Raw genomic sequence first — 21575 nt, 5'->3', positions numbered from 1 at the left:
GTGTTTCTTAGCGGTGAAAACTGTGAGGACACACTAAGTGGTTCTCTCCTTTGTCAGGGTATTAACTTACACGGGGTCTGTGATGGTTCCACTACAAACTTATCCTGTCACCTGCAAGGTTCACCGGCTGCAGTGGTTAATCCAATTTTTGGCCAACTTTCTAACGGGAGTTACATTATGTTGAATGTTCACAGCTGCTGTGGCATGTTGCCAGGTATTCCATATCTAGTTACGGTTACATCCCGGGTCACTTGCTGTATGCAAGTCTTGTTTCCACAAATAGACACAGTCAGGGAGTTGCCTTTATGGCCTTCACTGAACATCTCTTCTATACGAATTGATACTCTAAGCAGAATGAAAGCCATTCTTTTACAAAAAACAGTGCCATTGACCTCGGCTAAAGAAACCTATGATCTCCAAGTCGCAAGGACTTCTGCGGAGATACATACCCTTTTGTATACAAACTGCCCTGTACATTTCTCAGAAATGTTAGGTCGTATCTTAAAAATGTCTGATACGAGCGGTATTATACATGTATTTAAGAACATGTGTGCAGGACTGTTAGCACCTTTTCAAGCAATCCTCGGAATGTTTCCAAACTTCGTGCACTCTGTGGTTGGCAGACTGCCGCTTCTTTTAGCACTCGTTGCAGGGATCCCATTTTTGCTCCTACTGCTACGATATGGCAAGCCTCATCACCAGCGTCACTTCAGGCACCATAGAGAGAGCTCTATTGGAGATGAAGTGTCGTGAGCGCATCGTCCAAATTTTGGGTTTACCTTGTCTACGAGAATTAAATACCACATGGTTTCTGTCATTCAGACCAATCTGGCAAGATTGCATCTTACCTGTTCTATGCTGCCTGCTCTGCGGTCTAAACGAGGTATTCCAACTTTCACCTACAATGATAGACAAAATTTTGTCAACAGAAATAGAAGATTTCATGTTTTCTCCCGGCCCCCACACTGACTTTTGATTCAGGCACACAGTGTTCCGAAGAGACTCTGAATTTGGCCTTCATTCTTTTCAAACAAGGAATAGCGGGCCCGATTCACAGAACTAACTTAAGACAAAATCCTAAACTTACTACCATTTTGGTATTCACAGAAGGCACTTATGCTTCACTCCAACCCTTTCAAAATAAGATTTAGCACTTTTAGATGTAAATTGCACTCCATTATCACTTAACAGAATAACCGGTAACCCTTCCATCACAAAAATCTTGTCCAAAAATGAAAGAACAGTATCTGTGTCAACTTTTTCCACAATTTCTACCACTGGCCATTTGGAAAACAAATCAAAGTCAACAATACCATATTCCTGTAATTCACCCACTGGGCCAAAAATGTCCACAGCGACAAATTTCCATGGTAAACTCTGAATTAACCCTTCAGACATTGGTGGTCTCAAAGTCTTCAAGGACTTATCAGCTGAAGAACATACTTCACATCCACTTACAAATCTCTCTACCGCCTTGTCCACACCTAGCCACCAGAAAACACAGTTGACAACAGACTTGGTTCTGACCACTCCAAAATGCCATTCATGGCAAAGTTGCAAAACCTTGTTTCTCACACCTTCCGGTGGCACGATTCTGTCACCAAATCTCTGTCCACTGATAACTCCATTCTGACTTCCCAAAAAGGTCGCAACATTTTTGTTACGCCCTAATTCCTAGGCCATCCTATACAAAAATAATGCAAAACGCCTTGCAATATTTTGTCTTTGTCTTTTAATTGTTCCTTCAGTCTTTTTGATTGCTGACACCCCAGAATCACCCCATGGGTCGTCTTCACACTCCATCGGAACTGGCATCCTGGACAAACAGTCTGCTACCACATATTCTCTTCCAGGCCCAAATACTAGTTTATACACATATTCCTTCATTCTCATGGAAAGCCTCGTGAGCCTTGCAGATGCTGCTACACTGCCCTCCGTAGTTAACATTTTTACCAATGGTCGATGATCAGTGCGTATAGAAAAAGACTTCCCCCAGATAAAAGTACGGAAATGTTCCAACGCCCAAGCACAAGTCAACGCTTCCCTCTCAATAATAGGATATCTGTTCTTTGTAGGTGACAATGACCTGGATGCAAATAGAATAATCTGTTCCTTACCATCCACACTTTTCTGTGACAACACAGCTCCCAGTCCCATGTCGCTAGCATCAGTCGTCAAATAACATTTCAACTACGGGTCAAAACTACCTAGACCTGTTACTCCTTCTAAATCAGATTTGATCTGACGAAACTCCGTCTCACAATTTGTGGGCCACTCAAATTTGGTATTCTTCTTCAGTAACAACCTTATGTTAAAAACTTTACTGGCAAAGTTGGAGATACATTTTGCACAATACTCAGCCATCCTCAAAAAGGATCTAACTTCATCCTTTTTTAGTTGGTGCAGGTGTACCAACAATAGTATTTACCAACGAGGGTTTGGGTCTCACACCATCCACACTTATTATGTGTCCCAAGTAAGACACACTTCTCTGGGGAAACTTACATTTGCTGATCTCCACAGTCAAGCCAACATCCTGCAACACTCCTAAGACTTCTCTCAATTTGCCATCATGATCCTCCTTGGATTGAGCGAAAACCAGGATATAATCCTGGAAAAAATTCACTCCGGGCATTTTCCCAAACAGCCTGTGCATCAGCCGCTGAAACACTGCAGCTGCTGACGCCAGGCCAAATAGCATACGCTTAAATTGATAGCAACCATATGGTGTTATAAAGGCTGTAGGTTTCCTGGACTCCGATGTGAGCATCACCTGGTGGTAGGCTGCTGAAAGATCAATGGTGGAGAACCAAGTCGCTCCCTTAAGAGATGACACCATTTCATTAATCTTTGGCAATGAAAACCTTTCCATGACAATATTATTGTTCAAATGGCACAAATCAATGCATAAACACATTTTTCCGTTACATTTTCATGCTACCACCACCGGACATCCATTCGGAACTCTACACTTCTTCAATCACATCCTTTTCCACCAGCCCTTCCAATTCTTTTACTACATCATCTCTGATTAATATAAGAATCCCTCTTGCTTTATGCACTTTAGGTTCGTCGTCCTTTTTCAGTACAATGGTATGCTCGAACAACTTTAGCACACCTCATTTTTTCTCAAAAAGCTTTTTAAAATCTTTGGTCATGACATTTCCCATTTTACTACCTTCATCCACAGTGAGAACTTTCTCCTTGCTATTGGGATCTAGGACATTATGGTAATTTTTTTGGTCCATCCAACCCAAAACTAATGGTCCCATTCTGGCCACAAAGAGTTTTACTCTTGCTGCCCTCCCCTTAAATAAGAATGTAAATCCATCTAAAAAACCTAGCATATTGATGTTCTCTCCCGTGAAACTCACTGGATTAACATCAGTGGAAGTCAACTGTTGTCCAATTTTGCTTGCAAACTTCCCTTTCCAAATTTCCTCACTAACCATAGTGTATGGTGATCCAGAATCTGCATACATTTTAACAGGTACTCCCCCAATTGACATGTCACACGCTGGTTTCCCTACCATTGAGCCATCAGAGATGTTAATCACAAAATTTCCTTGCAAGCTTTTCACACACTCCCATTTAGAATTCTCCATTTTGACTTCACTGGCTTCAGGATTATTCTCATCCCACAAATATTTAACATTACCTTATTTCCTTCTACATACTTTACTAAAATGTCCAATTAACCCACAAATACTACATTTTTGTTTTGCCCCAGGTCACAATTTGCTAAATTCCAAATGTTCCCTGCTGTCGCAATGATAACATCTCCTCTCCTCCGGTTTCTTCCCCTTCCAAGTATTCATTTGTGGTTTGATTTGACTTTTGCTCGTGCTCTGTACTTTAAAGACACCACCAGTATCTTTGTCTGAATGCTTAAGCTCTGTCGCACATCTCCCAGACATTTCTGCTTTCCTTACCATAGTCAGGACATCCTCCATTGGTGCATCCCCATTAATCCACAGACGTTCTTGGATCGCAGTATTGTTACTATGCATGACCAATTGATCACATATAAAATCATCATGTAAACCGCCAAATTTACAATCAATAGCTAGTTTTTTTAACTCGTCTATATATTCATCCACAAGTTCTCCTTTATTTTGCTTCCTTTTAAAACATTTGTAATGCACCCCACCAATGCAGACTTCAGGTGCAAAATAGTTGTCCAAATCTTTCAAGGCCAACTCAAAAACATTTACTTCTCCACTTGTATCCATCTTTGGCATGCGGGTATACGTTTTCAATCCCACCGATCCTAATGAACGCAACAACAATCTTTTCATCTGTTCAGCTTTCATTTTACCAGCTTTGTCCACAGCCTTAATATAATTAACGAAGTAGTCCTTCCATTCCACCCACTTCAATGCAGGCTGTGGACCTGCTGCCCAAGATGCATGTGGGGGGCTGATGGTAAAGTTTTGTTGGGCCATGTTTAACCAGTTATAAATCCCTTTGTTCTATCCCTTTCCTTACTTTGTGACAAAAGCCTGTTAATGGTTGCAAGCAGGCTTCGAAGAGAAAAAAAAACAAAGGAAAATGTACCAACAACCTGTTAACCCTCCTGGTAAGGTTGTAAAAGAAACTGGCCCCCGACTTCCTCACCTGTTTCTTAGCGTTACTTCTGCTCCATAATGCTGCCGATACTTCGCAGCGGTAATTACAGTGGCAGTCTGCAGCTGACTGCTTGATTCCGGTAGTTGCCAGGCAACAGAGTGCAAACAATATGGCCGCCACGCAAGGTCAGGTTGCGCGACCTCACATGATGACGCGTGATGGTCGAATCTGCACACGTCAATTGTTGTCTCCTTCACATGCAACACCGTGGAACACTGCTACCGCTCGAAAAATGCGGCCGCTCGGCAGTTTAACCAATGGCCTTCTCAAAGCTTCAGACAGGAACAGAAAGCTTACTGAGTGTTTCTTTAAAGAGGAAGTCCTCACACTGCTGAAGTACTTGTAGAAGTACGCATATCCTTCTTTTCCTTGACTGTTTCTGACAATTCCCTTCTTTACTTTTACAAAAAAAAATCTGAACTAAACAGTCCTTAGTACTTCTATAACCGCCTAGTCGATCCCAGTCGTCGTCAATTGTACTGATGCGAGCACACCTTCAAGTAATTGCATAAAGATTTAATGCATAAACTAATAGGAACGGGTAGGAGCCAGACAGCACAGCTAGCACAGCTTCCACTCCAAGACCACCGATAACGAATGTCGTGGACTGGAACCTGCAAGCAGAATGCAACCACAGTCCATGCCTCGCTCCTAAAAGAATGCAATGACACAACACAACAATGGCAAAGCCAATCATACTAACAGGTTTTAGGTGAAGGTCAGTTGTGGTGTTACATATCTGGATGCAATTACATCTCAGAGAGAAACCAAAATACCGGTTGGTTAGCACACTATGGAAATCATAGAAATTTATTTTACGTATTCCCTTTTAAAGAGTCAGCTTATTTTTCATCTCACTTAAAGACCTGTCTTCACATATTTCTATATGACTGATTGCAATCAGCAGCTAGCTGTGGGTCCTTCCCGAAACCTGGTTAGAGCCTTTTCTTACAAAGTTGATGCTTTATGCTGTTCAAGACACTGGGCAAGCACACACTTTAAAAGGCTGAAGTTGACACATTGTACAAGTTGCATATTACAGGAACTGTTGAACATATTAATGCAGTAAGATATGGGGCAGTTTTTTATGTGTTTAATATTTCAAAACAATACATTCGTACTGCTTTATATGCCTTGGTTTATCACTAAATTAATTTGCTTTAAAATGCACCATATGCCAATCTTTTTATTAATGTTTTTCTCTTGAGGAATATCCAGTCTTGACCCCACGTTTTTCCATTAGGCTTGCTCGCATCACTCGCTACATAAAAGTCATATCAAACTTTTACGCCCACCACACTCAAATATCACCAGCTGCTACTGTTTATTGGAATTGATAATAGACAGACTCAGCATTCAATGGCCCTTTATTCAGCAGCACAGACTGTGGGCTCCTAAGAAAAATGTAGAACTCCTCCAGCTATGTATTTAAAATAAAGCACTAGGGGGGCGTGGCTAGCCAACACCCAAGATGGCTGCACAGAACTAGAGCTCCGTCCTTTGGCGGCCTAAACTTCCCAACATCCGCACAAATATCCATTTGAGCCCTTCAAAGTCAGTGGTCCCGTGCTCCCCTACCTTCACAGTCTCCCCGATCCAAATCTGGTGCCGCTCCGATGTTCCTGAGTGGAGCTATCGCTGCGAGCGTGGGAGCATTAACAGTGCCGAGGAGACCCCGGAGGCGGAGAGCGGGGCCTACCACGGCCTCCACTCCCAGTGGCAACCGCATTGGAGCAAGACCGTTACCCATCCTTTCCGCTCTGCCCACCTGGCTCACAGTTGGGGCTGTCTGCTCCGCTCGGCGACCAGCGAGGGAGTACTGCAGTGGCCCCAGGCCTACACTGGCGCTGGCTGCTGAAACGGCGTGGCCCGGAGGACCGCGGTGAGATGCCCTGAGGTGAGAGAGGCACTTGCGGTGCTGGTATATCTCCACGCTACGGGGTGAGAGGTGCTCCCTCCCCCCCTGCTTCCCATTTAATCACTGCACCCTGCACTTACCGCCCACACTAACAGGACTGCTTGGGTGCCGGGGTGAACGGCATTGTCACCCTTCCCCCCCCTCCTGCCACTTCCTCTTTTATCTTCGTGCACCGGCACTGCGAGTACAAACTGGGGGCGTCCACAGAAGGAGCAGGATATTGTTCTGATGCCAACACCGGCGCTACCCCACTAGGTGGGTTGCTGCGTGGGTCTCTCGCCCGCCTGAACCTGGGGGCAAGAAGGCCAAGTATTGATCACCTTCTCTGACAGTGGTCCATTCGGGGGTACACGCTGCGATGCCTGGGGCCGACGGACTTCATAGTGGTGAGGCAAGCCCGAGCCACCAACGCAGCTAAGTGGTGGGCTGGAGGCACAATTTGTTTTGACTCAGCAGCTGTGCCGGATCTATAGGCCGGTGGCCTCGGCACCCTGAGCACTGTTGGAGTAACGGCATAAACATAACGTGGCCGGGATGTCCACTGACCGGGGACTCAAGCAGATCCACCAAATGAAGCTCGACAAATTCGCGTAGTCCAGGACGGAAAGCGCGGAGGAGAGAGCCCCATCACATGGTGCAAAGCTGCAGTTGGAGGAGGGGGCACCAACCCTGGTGGGTGTGATGGAATCTATCCAAGGGGTCCATGCTGCGCTGGAACAGAAAATCAATACGGTAACGTCTGAAGTGACCCTCGCATGCAGATCTACGTAATTTGGGGGACAGAGCCAAAGCGACTGAAGAAACAGTGACGACGCTCCAAAAATCTACGAAGACATTGGAAACCACTGTCAAGAGGCTTCAGGCGAAACTTGAGGACTATGAAGGGCGTGCCCACTGCAATAATGTGCGCATTCTTGGGGTCCCTGAGAGAGCCGAGGGTCAAGCCCTTTGTCGAGGATTTAATTAAAAAGCACCTGCAGCCCCGGTCCTTGTCACAATATTTTTCAGTGGAAAGCGCTCACAGAGTGCCTGGCGGACCACCCAAGCCGGGCGCTCCTCTGCGCCCCATCTTGGCTAGAATTTTTAATTATCGAGACAGAGACATTATTCTCCAGACAGCACGCATCGCCCCCCCCCCCCCACCTCAAGTTTGAAAATTGGATGATCACTTTCTTTCCTGATTTCACAATGAATGTGCAAAAGATGCGCAGGTCCTTTCTAGAAGTGAAACGTGCACTCCGGTACAAAAACTTGAAGTACGCTATGCTTTTTCCCGCAAAGCTGCGCATGCTGGCAGAAGGAAAATCCTGGTTTTTCCAGACCCATGAGGAGCTCTGGGATTGGTTGGAGGGCTGGAGAGCTGCCGCTGCTCACAAAAACAACTCTTCGAGACGCCTCCCTGGCCTCAGACATCCCCAAGAAGGCCCTGAACGGGAGGAGGGTGTTTAATCTATCACAATGGTTCTGTTACCTTATTATCTGGTTAGCCCTTTATTAACTTTTAGTCGTTAAGCAGGTCGCGGGGGCAAAGGCTGCTGGTTTGCCAGGTGAGAGCGAGGAAACTTCGCCTTGTCGGACTAAAGGACCAATGGCTGAACCGTTAAGTATGTACAGTCAGTAGATGTTGACCGGATATTGCCAAGACATTGTGTTCAGTTTTGGGTGTCATCAGTTGGGGTGGGGAGGCTTTAACAGTGTTTTCTTGTTTTAAAATAGACATGAGCCACAAGCGCACTACATGTCGTAGTATGGGCTTACACAGTTAAGCATAAGGGGGAACCTGATTTTCTGGCCGGGGTTGTTCGGTGGTGTAGAGTTCACCTCACAAAGGTTATTAGTTATGGGTCCACAGGCACTCTGCAAAACTGGGGGATGGGCATCTAAAAGTCCACGTTGCAGGGAGGCAGGGAGGGGGGTGGTTCTGGGATGTTTTCTATGGGTTCATTTTTGTGTGAAATTTGTTTAATTGTGCAGCTTTGCAAACAAAGCCTTTCCTAGTGCATTGAAGTGTGACAATCTGTTAGAAAATAGGTTTTTATCTGCATCATTCAAAGTGTCTAAGACGAGGTCGCCGAACAGGTGTGGGAGGATGTCTTGGTCTTTCCAACATTGTTGACTTGTGTCACAGAAGGCCCTGTTCCCCACATATCGATGAGCGGTTAATGTGACTTGGCTCCACTGTTGGGCTGCTTTAAACTACTCTCATGGAATGTAAACGGCCTGGTGGATCGAATTAAATGTGGAATAGTTTTGCAATATTTTAAGCATCAGGCCCCCGAGGTTGTGCTCCTGCAAGAGACTCATATACAGGGATCCTCTTATTGCGCACTCAATAGATGGGGTTATAAACTGGTGGCCCATTCGGGTTATGCTTGGGAGTCTAGAGGGGTGGGCATCCTCATGCGATCCTCCTTCCCTTTCCAGGTCTTAACGGTTACTCATGATCCCTTGGGCAGGTTAGTCATGGTGTTGGGTCTGTGGGAGGGTAAATCCCTTAATATAACCTCACTGTATGTGCCCCCAAGACTGCACTCCATGACCCTGGTGGCGCTCGGCTCCCACATATTGAGTCTGCCTGAGGGTGACTTGCTTCTATGTGGGGATTGTAACGCAGCCCTTGACGGGGAATTTGATAGGCAGCCACCTAGGCGGGAAAGGCGTCAGGGAAGATGCTAATGGACTTCAACGGGGCAATGGGTCTGATAGATACCTGGATGGTGATTCACCCTACAACTAGACAGTACACTTTCTTTTCTGGCGTCCATGGTAGTATGTCCCAAATCGACTATATTTTCTGTAAAGCTACCCAGCTTCCCAGGTTCGGGGAGATCTTTTTTCTTCCTAGGGGCATCTCGGATCATTGCCCGCTGATGGTATTTTACGGCAGTGCCCCTTCCCCCACACGTCATGAAATGGCTCACAACCCTTGGTACCTCAAAGTGCCGGAAATCAGAGATAAGCTCATTGAAACAACCGCCCAATACTTTCTTGAAAATGAAGGGTCGGTGGATTCGGATATCGTGTTGTGGAAAGCATACAAGACTGTAGGGAGAGGTAGCAGGGTGGCAGCGATAGTAGGCCACAAGAAAGAGAAGAGGATGCAACTGCAAATTGTAGAAAGTGAAATTGCCCTTCTCGAGCAGGCTCTTTTGGCGTCAGACACCCCTGACACCAAACACGAGCTGCTTGTGAAACAACAAGAGTACAGAAATATAGCTGAAGAAGCCACAAGGGCCCAACATCGAGGCACCTAGCATCACATATATGATATTGGTGACAAGGCAAGCAAAGTATTAGCCTGGTTAGATAAAAGGGACATAGCCAATAGATGGGTGGCTGGGATCACGAGCCAGAATGGTATGATGATACATGATAGGGCTGGGATTGGGAAGGCTTTCGCTGATAATTTAAGGCAGGTCTACACCTCCACTCAGACTTCCACACATGAGGCAGCCACAGAATTACTAGGCACCCTAAGACTCCTTGTGCTTAACACTCATGATGTAGAAGAGTTGGACTCAGTTTTAACCGCCGAGGAGGTCTCCAAGGCGATCAGCGCCTTACAGTCCGGCAAAGCCATGGGCCCTTGTTGCCTCCCTATTGAACTGTACAAAATAAATGCTACTACGATTACCCCATGCCTCATACCAATGTACGAGGAAATTGTGCACAAGGGGGTTCTGCCCGCAACACAGAGACTGGCCAACATAGTCATTATTCATAAGAAGGGTAAATCCCCTGAGCGCTGTGGCTCGTACAGACCTATCTCCCTCTTGGACCCAGAAGTCAAAATCCTAGCTAAAATCTTGGCACGTTGCCTCTCACCGCATCTGCATAAGCTAATCCATCCAGATCAATCTGGTTTTATGCCAGCCAGAAACACTGGCATGAAACTTCGCCGCCTCCACAGAGTCTTGGGCGGGGCAGCTACAATTCAGGAAGATTCTGTAATTATGTCCCTGGACGCCAAGATGGCGTTCGATATGATTGAGTGGCCCTTTTTATTTGCAGCACTTGAACGTTACGGGTTCAGGAAGAGATTTGTATCCTGGGTGTGACTTCTCTATTCCGAACCATTAGCCCGCGTTATGGTTAACGGGGGTCATTCGGCCACATTTATACTACAGAAAGGGACGAAGCAAGGTTGCCCCCTTTCCCCCTTGCTTTTTGCCCTGGACCTCGAGCCCCTGGCGATATGGATATGGGGGACCCCCTTATTAGGGGTCTTAACTGGTCAGCGGATTGGATGGATAAAATTTCCCTCTACGCTGATGATATCCTGCTTAACTTGGCCAGGCCCTACGCTTCCATTCATCGTGACCTGCACATATTTGCTCTTTTTCTGCAGTATTCTGGATATACCATTAACTGGGATAAGTCTCTTGTCTATGTCTTGAGCAGAGGCAACCCAACCCTGCCCAGGGACTGTGGGGCTAAAATAGTTACAGATGGATTTTTATACCTCAGACTTTATGTCAGAACCAACCCCACAGCTTTTATTTACGCCCACAATTTGGCTCCTCCGTTGCTCTGTTTCCAGGCCGATGTCCAACATTGGAAGACACTGCCCCTTACCCTATTGAGCAGAGCCGCCCTTTATAAAATGATGGCGCTTCTCCACTTTCTCTATGCCCTGCAGAACACACCGTATTTGGTCCCAGCACACTATTTTGCTACCATCGAAGCGGAGGTACGCTTCTTGCTCTGGAATAAATGGGTCCCCAGAATAGCGTTAACTAAACTCATGAAAGGATGGTATGACGGTGGTATCGTCCTGCCCGCAATCAAAAGTTATTATTGGGCCTCCCAACTGGTGGTCATTAATCACTGGGTGCATCGGCCGGGGGACTGACACCGCTTATCAGATTGAAAGACATAATTACCACAGGGCTCTCTATGGAGGGAAGAACCACTCACCTAAATATACCCCGATTACCAACTACAGGACGGCAAAACTTTTAGATATCTCCAAGCCCGCAATGCGTTGCAAAGGGCTATACCCAGAGGCACGGAGTTGCCCGCTTCTTCGCCCCTCGAAGATAGACTCTTGGATGACTACCTCCAGGACAAAGCTATTTCTTTGACATACCATAAAATACTTAACAATACACCGGACACAGTGGGGAAAATTTGCGCACTCTGGGTGGAGGACGTTGGGGACATTGATGTTGAAGAATAGCAGGAAGCGTTGGCTTCCCCCCGTGAGGTGGCGACAACTCAACCAACTCAAACTCTTGCACAGGGCTTATTACACCAGTTCAGTGCTTGTAAAAATGGGTGCCCTAAGCTCTGCTGCCTGCCTCAGGGGCTCAGGGGCTGAGGCCACACTGGTACATTCCTCCACCAATGGTGGGATTGCCCCACTCTTCAGACATATTGGGGGAGGGTCATGTCAGCTCTTTCTTCAACATGCCACAAAACTATTGAAGTCTCACCTCGCTTGTGCCTTCTAAATATCTGGGAAGCTACCGATTTGACAAGAGCCGAGAGAATATGGGTTTCCCTTGGCTGCATAGAAGCGAAACGCAACGTAGCAAGAACCTGGAAGGGCGTACGTACGCCCAAGATTTGTGAATGGTAGTCTGATATGGATTGGCGCATGCTGGCAGAGAGGGTGGTGTGCAAGAGCAGAGGTTGCCCCCAAAAGTGGACAAGGATTTGGGAGGCATGGAATGTGCGTAGGGGGATGATATGCACACCCTTTGATGACTCCTCCCCACAGTTAGCGGACCACGAGAAGCAATGATGTCTATATCATTAAGTACTGATTTAGACGCTTGTTTGTAGTATTGAACAACTGCAACATCATGTAGTATCTCGTACCAATGCACGGAAACCGCTGGACATTCTAGATAATGTACTGTACTTTGTTCTGTTTTGCCTTGTTCTACTTTGTTTTTGGGTTTGTTCATCCTATAAAAAAAAGAGTTCCAAAAAATAAATAAATAAAGCACTAGTTCTGTCTACTTGTGATCTATGTAAACCTGATTTGTGGTTGAGTTTATGGCAGAGGCGACTTCCAGTTCCCTATATTTCTCTAGTGCAGCGAAAACCAAGCATAATCCTGACACTGCGGATTATACACCGCATGGACGGTAGAAGTTAGTGCGTTCCTCTTTATCGACAGATCATATTATTCAGTGTGATCAATATAGCCCTATGTTCCAGATGTTGTGTGAAGCAGTAAAGGTGACAGCCATAATTTCTATTAGTGCCCGGCTGTCACACTGTAGGCCTTAATTTTACTTTCTGAAAATAAGAAAATGCTAAATGTACAACATTTTCCCCAGAACATATTTTACGGTTGGTAAACCATACAGTGGGCATAATGTTTCACCTTTCTGTTACCAGGGAGCCGCGCCCACTCCTGCGTTTCCACTCTGTCTGCTGGCCGATGCTAGAATCCCGGATGTCAAAAGCCAGAAATGCTCCGACTACAAACCAGGCCTGAACATTACGCATGGTTTCCTCTTTCCTCCCAGTAAGTACACGTCTAAATGTGGACGCTTGCTAGGTCGCATGGGACTGCTGTGTGTTTAAGCATTTTGAAAACAACAGACTGCAGCCATCACGGGCATAATTATGCACTACATGGACAGGCTTCCTGTGGCGAGAATGTGTTGCCAAATGGAGACCTTGGCTAAATGTCACCCGCCTCTGTTGTAAACTTCAAGCCTTGTGTGGGCTACTCCGCAGACGTGTTTACTTCCTAATGACAAGAATGGAAAACAAGTGCCCCCTCCACCCACATTGGCAAGTTTTAAGGGCAGAAGGACCAGTTGTACAAAAACATGATTCTGTAACGCCATTTTTAAATGAAGGAAATTTAAAATAAAAGTTGTCTTGGCTGCAGGTTGTATTATGGCTGTAAACTAAAGCTACTTATGAGATGAGTGATTGGGGCACAATACAGGTCCTATTGACGTATAAACATTATCGTGAAATAAAAAATATATATATAGTATAGTATATACTTAGATTTCTGTGTTGTCTACTAAGGTGCATGCATCCACTCTATAATAAGATACATTCATCAAATGCTAAGACATTGTATATACAGTACCCTTAAATGTATACATGGTATTCAAGAGAAATGTCTAATGCTGTATACACGCAGAAACATGCATGATATATACTGTGCAGTTGTGATAACTTATACTGGACATTGTTAACATGAGCAAGGTGCAAATTAAGGTGAAAATGCCCTACCATTTTGGACTGCTAATCTTGCACTACCCTGCTAAAAATGTGTATTGTACCTGGAGCTTATGACTCATATTGTTAACAGGGCCCCTTGCTTTAGGTTGCAGGTGTACCAACCCAGACCAGGAGTACCATACTCCCAGGGAGGCCATAATCCAAATGTACAAATAAAAGTGTGTTTCCTAGATAATTAGAGTGCCTATGCAAGGGAATGGACAGCATGACCCATAAAGGAACAGTTGAGCCTCCTGCTCTGTCACTTGTGCCTATGATCTTCCTGACCTTCAAGGGGGAGCTGTAGGCCCAGGAAGGGGCTGCAATCTCAGACTAGCCAGTGTTTAATTTGAGCCGGTGGTTTCCCGTGCTCAGCACCCGCACTTAAATAGTTAATTGTTTAAGATTACAAAATACATAAATAATTACTAACACCTGCCTGCACAGCCATTCCTTTAGCATTGGAGACCTGAAATAATCTTAACCATCGCACTTGCAGATGGGAGAGATGGTTAGTAGTTGTTTTGTTGCCACCATTGGCAGCTATTAGAGGGCTATGAGTGGTGCAAGCTGCAGTGGACTCCTGGTCAGGGCCCTGACACTTATTATTTTACAAAGTAAGCACTGACTACGCCACCCTCGTGTGAGCCCACAGATGCCAAGAACAAGGGTCAGGACACTGCCCTCACAAATGCAATGCTAATCTCTTTTAGGAGAAAGATTTTGGTTCCTCCCCTATGTAGGAAACTTTGTAACCTAACCCTTAACGTCCCCTCCCAAAGGACACAGGTCACGAGGAGGGGCGCCTGCGGCTATTCTGAGCTTCTTTCTGGGCGTCTTTCTGCACATGCATGTTTTGTAAGGCAGAAGGCATTATCTGACTTGCTGGAAGCCACTCCCTGGCAAATGAGGAAACATCCACAGTTGAATTGTATTCCCTTGGCAGGAGCACATTTGGTTTTGAATAACATCCTGTAAAATATTTAGAACATGCACACTTCAGAGTCCTTCATCTCTGGGTGATTAGTGCACTCAATCTGAAATTGGCTTAAATGAAAAAGAGAAAAGAAGTGATAGGTATCCTAAATAGAATAATTTGTGTATCTTTTCGAAAATTAAAAAGGAAAAATGGATGAAAATGTCAAAATCACAATAAAAATGAATTAAAGAGAAGAATATGGATTGTGTGTAGTAGAGAGTTGGTGGCGGCAACAAATAAAGCTGTACAACTTTAACTAAGTAACTAAAGGAATATTATGCGGGGTTCTGAAAAGACCAGTCTTGCCCCTATAACTCTTTAATGCCTAAAAAAGGCCTACAGACGATGATATTGACCAGTAAAAGATGCCTTCCTGATATTAGCAGATTATATGGAGATCATGATCATTAGTGAAGAAAGGGCAAACGGAGAAGACATTGCAGATGGCTTCACTCATTTCCTAGAATTGATGTCAGTAAGCAATCTATGTCTCACTGGCCTGCACAAGGTACATCAGACTTTCATAAGGTAAAGTCAACCCAACTATGTTTTTGGTGTCAACTGTTCCGGGGTGATGCATCAACTCCAGCACTGAAAGTAATGAATCTAAAAATCATGTGACCCAGCACTCTTGCATGTCCCTTGTTTCAATGTTTGCGCAAAGAAGGCTCCTCTGCACCTATACATGCTTATCACAGTCACATCAGTGCTTAACTTTCATGCCAAAGTGGAACTTGTCTGCACTCAGATACTGTCTTGCCCATACTATCGTAATGAAGCAAACACAAGGAAATGATGGATGGAGCGCTAAAACTTTTCAGACACTCACCCCCAGTGACAGATCTGGGTTGAATCCATCATCGTTCTTTAGCTCACTTCGCCACCTCTATTCAGACCAACCTATATGCAAATCAGTCTTGACCCTGTACCTCATGGGGACAGTCCAGCCCGAACTGCCAGGCCAGGTCTTCCCTTAACCGGAAACAAGCATCCTGGGACCAGTTTCACGGTCACACCCCATATCAGCCAGGCTAGCTTGAATCCAGTGGCAAAGTGAGCAAGGGACCCATATCGGGGCATACCCTGCCAACTTAGGGCGAAGAAAGCAAACACAAGGAGATGATAGACGGAGTGCTTCAACTTTTTAGACACTCACCCCCAGACACAGATCTGGGTTGAATCCATCATCGTTCTTTAGCTCACTTCGTCACCTCAGTTCAGACCCAGCTATAAGCAAATCAGTCTAGACCCTGTGCCTCATGGGAACAGTCAAGCCGAACTGCCAAGCCAGGTCTTCCCTGCACCAGAAACAAGCATCCTGGGACCGGTTTTGTGGTAACACCCCTCATCAGCCAGGCTAACTTGAATCCAATGGCAAGGTGAGAAAGGGACTCACGTCTGGGCATACCCTGCCAACTTAGGGTGAACAAAGCAAACACAAGGAGATGATGGACAGAGCACTGACACTTTTCAGACAGTCACCCAGTCACATATCTGAGTTGAATCCATCATCGTTCTTAAGCTCAATTTGCCACAGCAGTTCAGACCCAGCTATATACAAATCAGTCTTGACCCTGTGCCTCATGGGAACAGTCCAGCCCAAACTGCCAAGCCAGGTCTTCCCTGAACAGGAAACAAGCATCCTGCAACTCGTTTCAGGGTAACACCCCTCATCAGCCAGGCTAGCTTGAATCGAGTGGCAAAGTGAGCAAGGGATCCACATCTGGGCATACCTTGCCAACTTAGGGCAGAGAAAGCACACTCAAGGAGATGATGGACAGAGCGCTGAAACTTTTTAGACACTCAACCCCAGTCACAGATCTGGGTTGAATCCATCATCGTTCTTTAGCTCAATTCATCACCTCAGTTCATACCCATCTATGTGCAAATCAGTCTTGACCCTGTGCCTCATGGTAACAGTCCAGCTCGAACTGCCAAGCCAGGTCTTCCCTGAACTGGAAACAAGCATCCTGGGACCGGTTTCAGGGTAATACCCCTCATCAGCCAGGCTACCTTGAATCGAGTGGCAAAGTGAGCAAGGGACCCAGTCTCGGCAAACCCTGCCAACTAAGGTCGAACAAAGCAAACACAAGGAGATGATGGACGGAGTGCTTAAACATTTTAGACTCTCACCCCCTGTCACAGATCTGGGTTGAATCCATTAATGGTCTTTACCTCAGTTCGCCCCCTCAGTTCAGAACCAACTATGTGCAAATCAGCCTTGACCCTGTGCCTCATGGGAACAGTCTAGCCCAAACTGCCAAGCCAGGTCTTCCCTGAACAGGAAACAAGCATCCTGGGACTCGTTTCAGGGTAACACCCCTCATCAGCCAGGCTAGCTTGAATCCAGTGGCCTAGAGAGCAAGGGACCTGTGTCTGGGCATACCAGGCCAACTTAGGGCGAACAAAGCCAATACAAGGAGATGATGGGCGGAGCGCTGAAACTTTTCAGACACTCACCCCCAGTCACAGATCTGAGTTGAATCCATCATCGTTCTTTAGCTCACTTCGCCACCTCAGTTCAGACCCATCTATGTGCAAATCAGTCTTGACCCTTTGCCTCATGGTAACAGTCCAGCCCAAACTGCCAAGCAAGGTCTTCCCTGAACTGGAAACAAGCATCCTGGGACCGTTTTCAGGGTAACACCCCTCATCAGCCAGGCTAGCTTGAATCCAGTGGCAAAGTGAGCAAGGTATCCACATCTGGGCATACCCTGCCAACTTAGGGCAGAGAAAGCACACTCAAGGAGATGATGGACAGAGCGCTGAAACTTTTTAGACACTCAACCCCAGTCACAGATCTGGGTTGAATCCATCATCATTCTTTAGCTCAATTCGTCACCTCAGTTCAGACCCATCTATGTGCAAATCAGTCTTGACCCTGTGCCTCGTGGTAACAGTCCAGCTCGAACTGCCAAGCCAGGTCTTCCCTGAACCGGAAACAAGCATCCTGGGACCGGTTTCAGGGTAACACCCCTCATCAGCCAGGCTAGCTTGAATCGAGTGGCAAAGTGAGCAAGGGACCCAGTCTCGGCACACCCTGCCAACTTAGGGCGAACAAAGCAAACACAAGGAGATGATGGACGGAGTGCTTAAACATTTTAGACTCTCACCCCCAGTCATAGATCTGGTTTGAATGCATTAACGGTCTTTACCTCAGTTCGCCACCTCAGTTCAGAACCAACTATGTGCAAATCAGCCTTGACCCTGTGCCTCATGGGAACAGTCCAGCCCAAACTGCCAAGCCAGGTCTTCCCTGAACAGGAAACAGGCATCCTGGGACTCGTTTCAGGGTAACACCCCTCATCAGCCAGGCTAGCTTGAATCCAGTGGCCTAGTGAGCAAGGGACCTGTGTCTGGGCATACCAGGCCAACTTAGGGCGAACAAAGCCAACACAAGGAGATGATGGACAGAGCGCTGAAGCTTTTCAGACACTCACCCCCAGTCACAGATCTGGGTTGAATCCATCATCGTTCTTTAGCTAACTTCGCCACCTCAGTTCAGACCCATCTATGTGCAAATCAGTCTTGACCCTTTGCCTCATGGTAACAGTCCAGCCCGAACTGCCAAGCCCGGTCTTCCCTGAACTGGAAACAAGCATCCTGGGACCGGTTTCACTGTAACACCCCTCATCAGCCAGGCTAGCTTGAATCCAGTGGCAAACTGAGCAAGGGACCCACATCTGGACATACCCTGTCATACTTAGGGCGAACAAAGCAAGCGCAAGAAGATGATGAACAGAGCGCTGAAACTTTTCAGACACTCACCCCCAGTCACAGATTTGTGTTGAATCCATCATCGTTCTTTAGCTCACTTCGCCACCTCAGTTCAGACCCAGCTATGTGCAAATCAGGCTTGACATTGTGCCTCATGAGAACAGTCCAGCCCGAACTGCCAAGCCAGGTCTTTCCTGAACCGGAAACAAGCATCCCGGGACTGGTTTCACTGTAACACCCCTCATCAGTCAGGCTAGCTTGAATCCAGTGGCAAACTGAGCAAGGGACCCACATCTGGGCATACACTGTCAACTTAGGGCGAACAAAGCAAATGCAAGAAGATGATGAACAGAGCACTGAAACTTTTCAGATACTCACCCCAGTCACAGATCTGGGTTGAGTCCATCATCGTTCTTTAGCTCACTTCGCCACCTTAGTTCAGACCCATCTCTGTGCAAATCAGTCTTGACCGTGTGCCTCATGGTAACAGTCCAGCCCGAACTGCCAAGCCAGGTCTTGCCTGAACCGGAAACAAGCATCCTGGGACCGGTTTCAGGGTAACACCCCTGATCAGCCAGGCTAGCTTGAATCGAGTGTCAAAAAGAGCAAGGGACCCAGTCTCGGCACACCCTGCCAACTTAGGGCGAACAAAGCAAACACAAGGAGATGATGGACGGAGTGCTTAAACATTTTAGACTCTCACCCCCAGTCATAGATCTGGGTTGAATCCATTAACGGTCTTTACCTCAGTTCGCCACCTCAGTTCAGAACCAACTATGTGCAAATCAGCCTTGACCCTGTGCCTCATGGGAACAGTCCAGCCCAAACTGCCAAGCCAGGTCTTCCCTGAACAGGAAACAAGCATCCTGGGACTCGTTTCAGGGTAACACCCCATATCAGCCAGGCTAGATTGAATCCAGTGGCCTAGTGAGCAAGGGACCTGTGTCTGGGCATACCAGGCCAACTTAGGGCGAACAAAGCCAACACAAGGAGATGATGGACAGAGCGCTGAAGCTTTTCAGACACTCACCCCCAGTCACAGATCTGGGTTGAATCCATCATCGTTCTTTAGCTAACTTCGCCACCTCAGTTCAGACCCATCTATGTGCAAATCAGTCTTGACCCTTTGCCTCATGGTAACAGTCCAGCCCGAACTGCCAAGCCCGGTCTTCCCTGAACTGGAAACAAGCATCCTGGGACCGGTTTCACTGTAACACCCCTCATCAGCCAGGCTAGCTTGAATCCAGTGGCAAACTGAGCAAGGGACCCACATCTGGGCATACCCTGTCATACTTAGGGCGAACAAAGCAAATGCAAGAAGATGATGAACAGAGCGCTGAAACTTTTCAGACACTCACCCCCAGTCACAGATCTGTGTTGAATCCATCATCGTTCTTTAGCTCACTTCGCCACCTCAGTTCAGACCCAGCTATGTGCAAATCAGACTTGACATTGTGCCTCATGAGAACAGTCCAGCCCGAACTGCCAAGCCAGGTCTTCCCTGAACCGGAAACAAGCATCCCGGGACCGGTTTCACTGTAACACCCCTCATCAGTCAGGCTAGCTTGAATCCTGTGGCAAACTGAGCAAGGGACCCACATCTGGGCATACACTGTCAACTTAGGGCGAACAAAGCAAATGCAAGAAGATGATGAACAGAGCACTGAAACTTTTCAGATACTCACCCCAGTCACAGATCTGGGTTGAGTCCATCATCGTTCTTTAGCTCACTTCACCACCTTAGTTCAGACCCATCTCTGTGCAAATCAGTCTTGACCGTGTGCCTCATGGTAACAGTCCAGCCCGAACTGCCAAGCCAGGTCTTGCCTGAACCGGAAATAAGCATTCCTGGGACCGGTTTCAGGGTAACAACCCTCATCAGCCAGGCTAGCTTGAATCGGATGGCAAAGTGAGCAAGGGACCCAAGTCTGGCCATACCCTGCCAACTTAGGGTGAACAAAGCAAACACAAGGAGATGATGGACGGAGCACTGAAACTTTTCAGACACTCACCCCCAGTCACAGATCTGGGTTGAGTCCATTATCGTTCTTTACCTCACTTTGCCACCTCAGTTCACATCCATCTATGTGCAAATCAGTCTTGACCCTGTGCCTCATGGTAACAGTCCAGCCCGAACTGCCAAGCCAGGTCTTCCCTGAATGGGAAACAAGCATCCTGGGACCGTTTTCAGGGTAACACCCCTCATCAGCCAGGCTAGCTTGAATCCAGTGGCAAAGTGAGCAAGGTATCCACATCTGGGCATACCCTGCCAACTTAGGGCAGAGAAAGCACACTCAAGGAGATGATGGACAGAGCGCTGAAACTTTTTAGACACTCAACCCCAGTCACAGATCTGGGTTGAATCCATCATCATTCTTTAGCTCAATTCGTCACCTCAGTTCAGACCCATCTATGTGCAAATCAGTCTTGACCCTGTGCCTCGTGGTAACAGTCCAGCTCGAACTGCCAAGCCAGGTCTTCCCTGAACCGGAAACAAGCATCCTGGGACCGGTTTCAGGGTAACACCCCTCATCAGCCAGGCTAGCTTGAATCGAGTGGCAAAGTGAGCAAGGGACCCAGTCTCGGCACACCCTGCCAACTTAGGGCGAACAAAGCAAACACAAGGAGATGATGGACGGAGTGCTTAAACATTTTAGACTCTCACCCCCAGTCATAGATCTGGGTTGAATCCATTAACGGTCTTTACCTCAGTTCGCCACCTCAGTTCAGAACCAACTATGTGCAAATCAGCCTTGACCCTGTGCCTCATGGGAACAGTCCAGCCCAAACTGCCAAGCCAGGTCTTCCCTGAACAGGAAACAAGCATCCTGGGACTCGTTTCAGGGTAACACCCCTCATCAGCCAGGCTAGCTTGAATCCAGTGGCCTAGTGAGCAAGGGACCTGTGTCTGGGCATACCAGGCCAACTTAGGGCGAACAAAGCCAACACAAGGAGATGATGGACAGAGCGCTGAAGCTTTTCAGACACTCACCCCCAGTCACAGATCTGGGTTGAATCCATCATCGTTCTTTAGCTAACTTCGCCACCTCAGTTCAGACCCATCTATGTGCAAATCAGTCTTGACCCTTTGCCTCATGGTAACAGTCCAGCCCGAACTGCCAAGCCCGGTCTTCC

At 46.9% G+C, this 21575-nt stretch overlaps 1 protein-coding gene across 8 annotated transcripts in view; it reads left to right on the top strand.

Annotated features, from left to right (window-relative positions):
- ENPP3 (ectonucleotide pyrophosphatase/phosphodiesterase 3) overlaps nt 1-21575 on the top strand; it is a 783610-nt gene that overhangs the window by 675404 nt on the left and 86631 nt on the right. For all 8 annotated transcript variants that reach the window (XM_085611575.1, XM_085611577.1, XM_085611569.1 and 5 more), the window contains exon 22: nt 12899-13028. In XM_085611575.1, coding sequence (XP_085467701.1) covers nt 12899-13028 — 130 coding nt within the window. The remainder of the gene's footprint in view (nt 1-12898; nt 13029-21575) is intronic.

This window comes from Triturus cristatus, chromosome 6, assembly GCF_964204655.1.
Source record: "Triturus cristatus chromosome 6, aTriCri1.1, whole genome shotgun sequence".
Classification (NCBI taxonomy): domain Eukaryota; kingdom Metazoa; phylum Chordata; class Amphibia; order Caudata; family Salamandridae; genus Triturus; species Triturus cristatus.
Note: the sequence above shows the minus strand (reverse complement) of the source record. Positions and strands in the feature narration are given on the sequence as shown.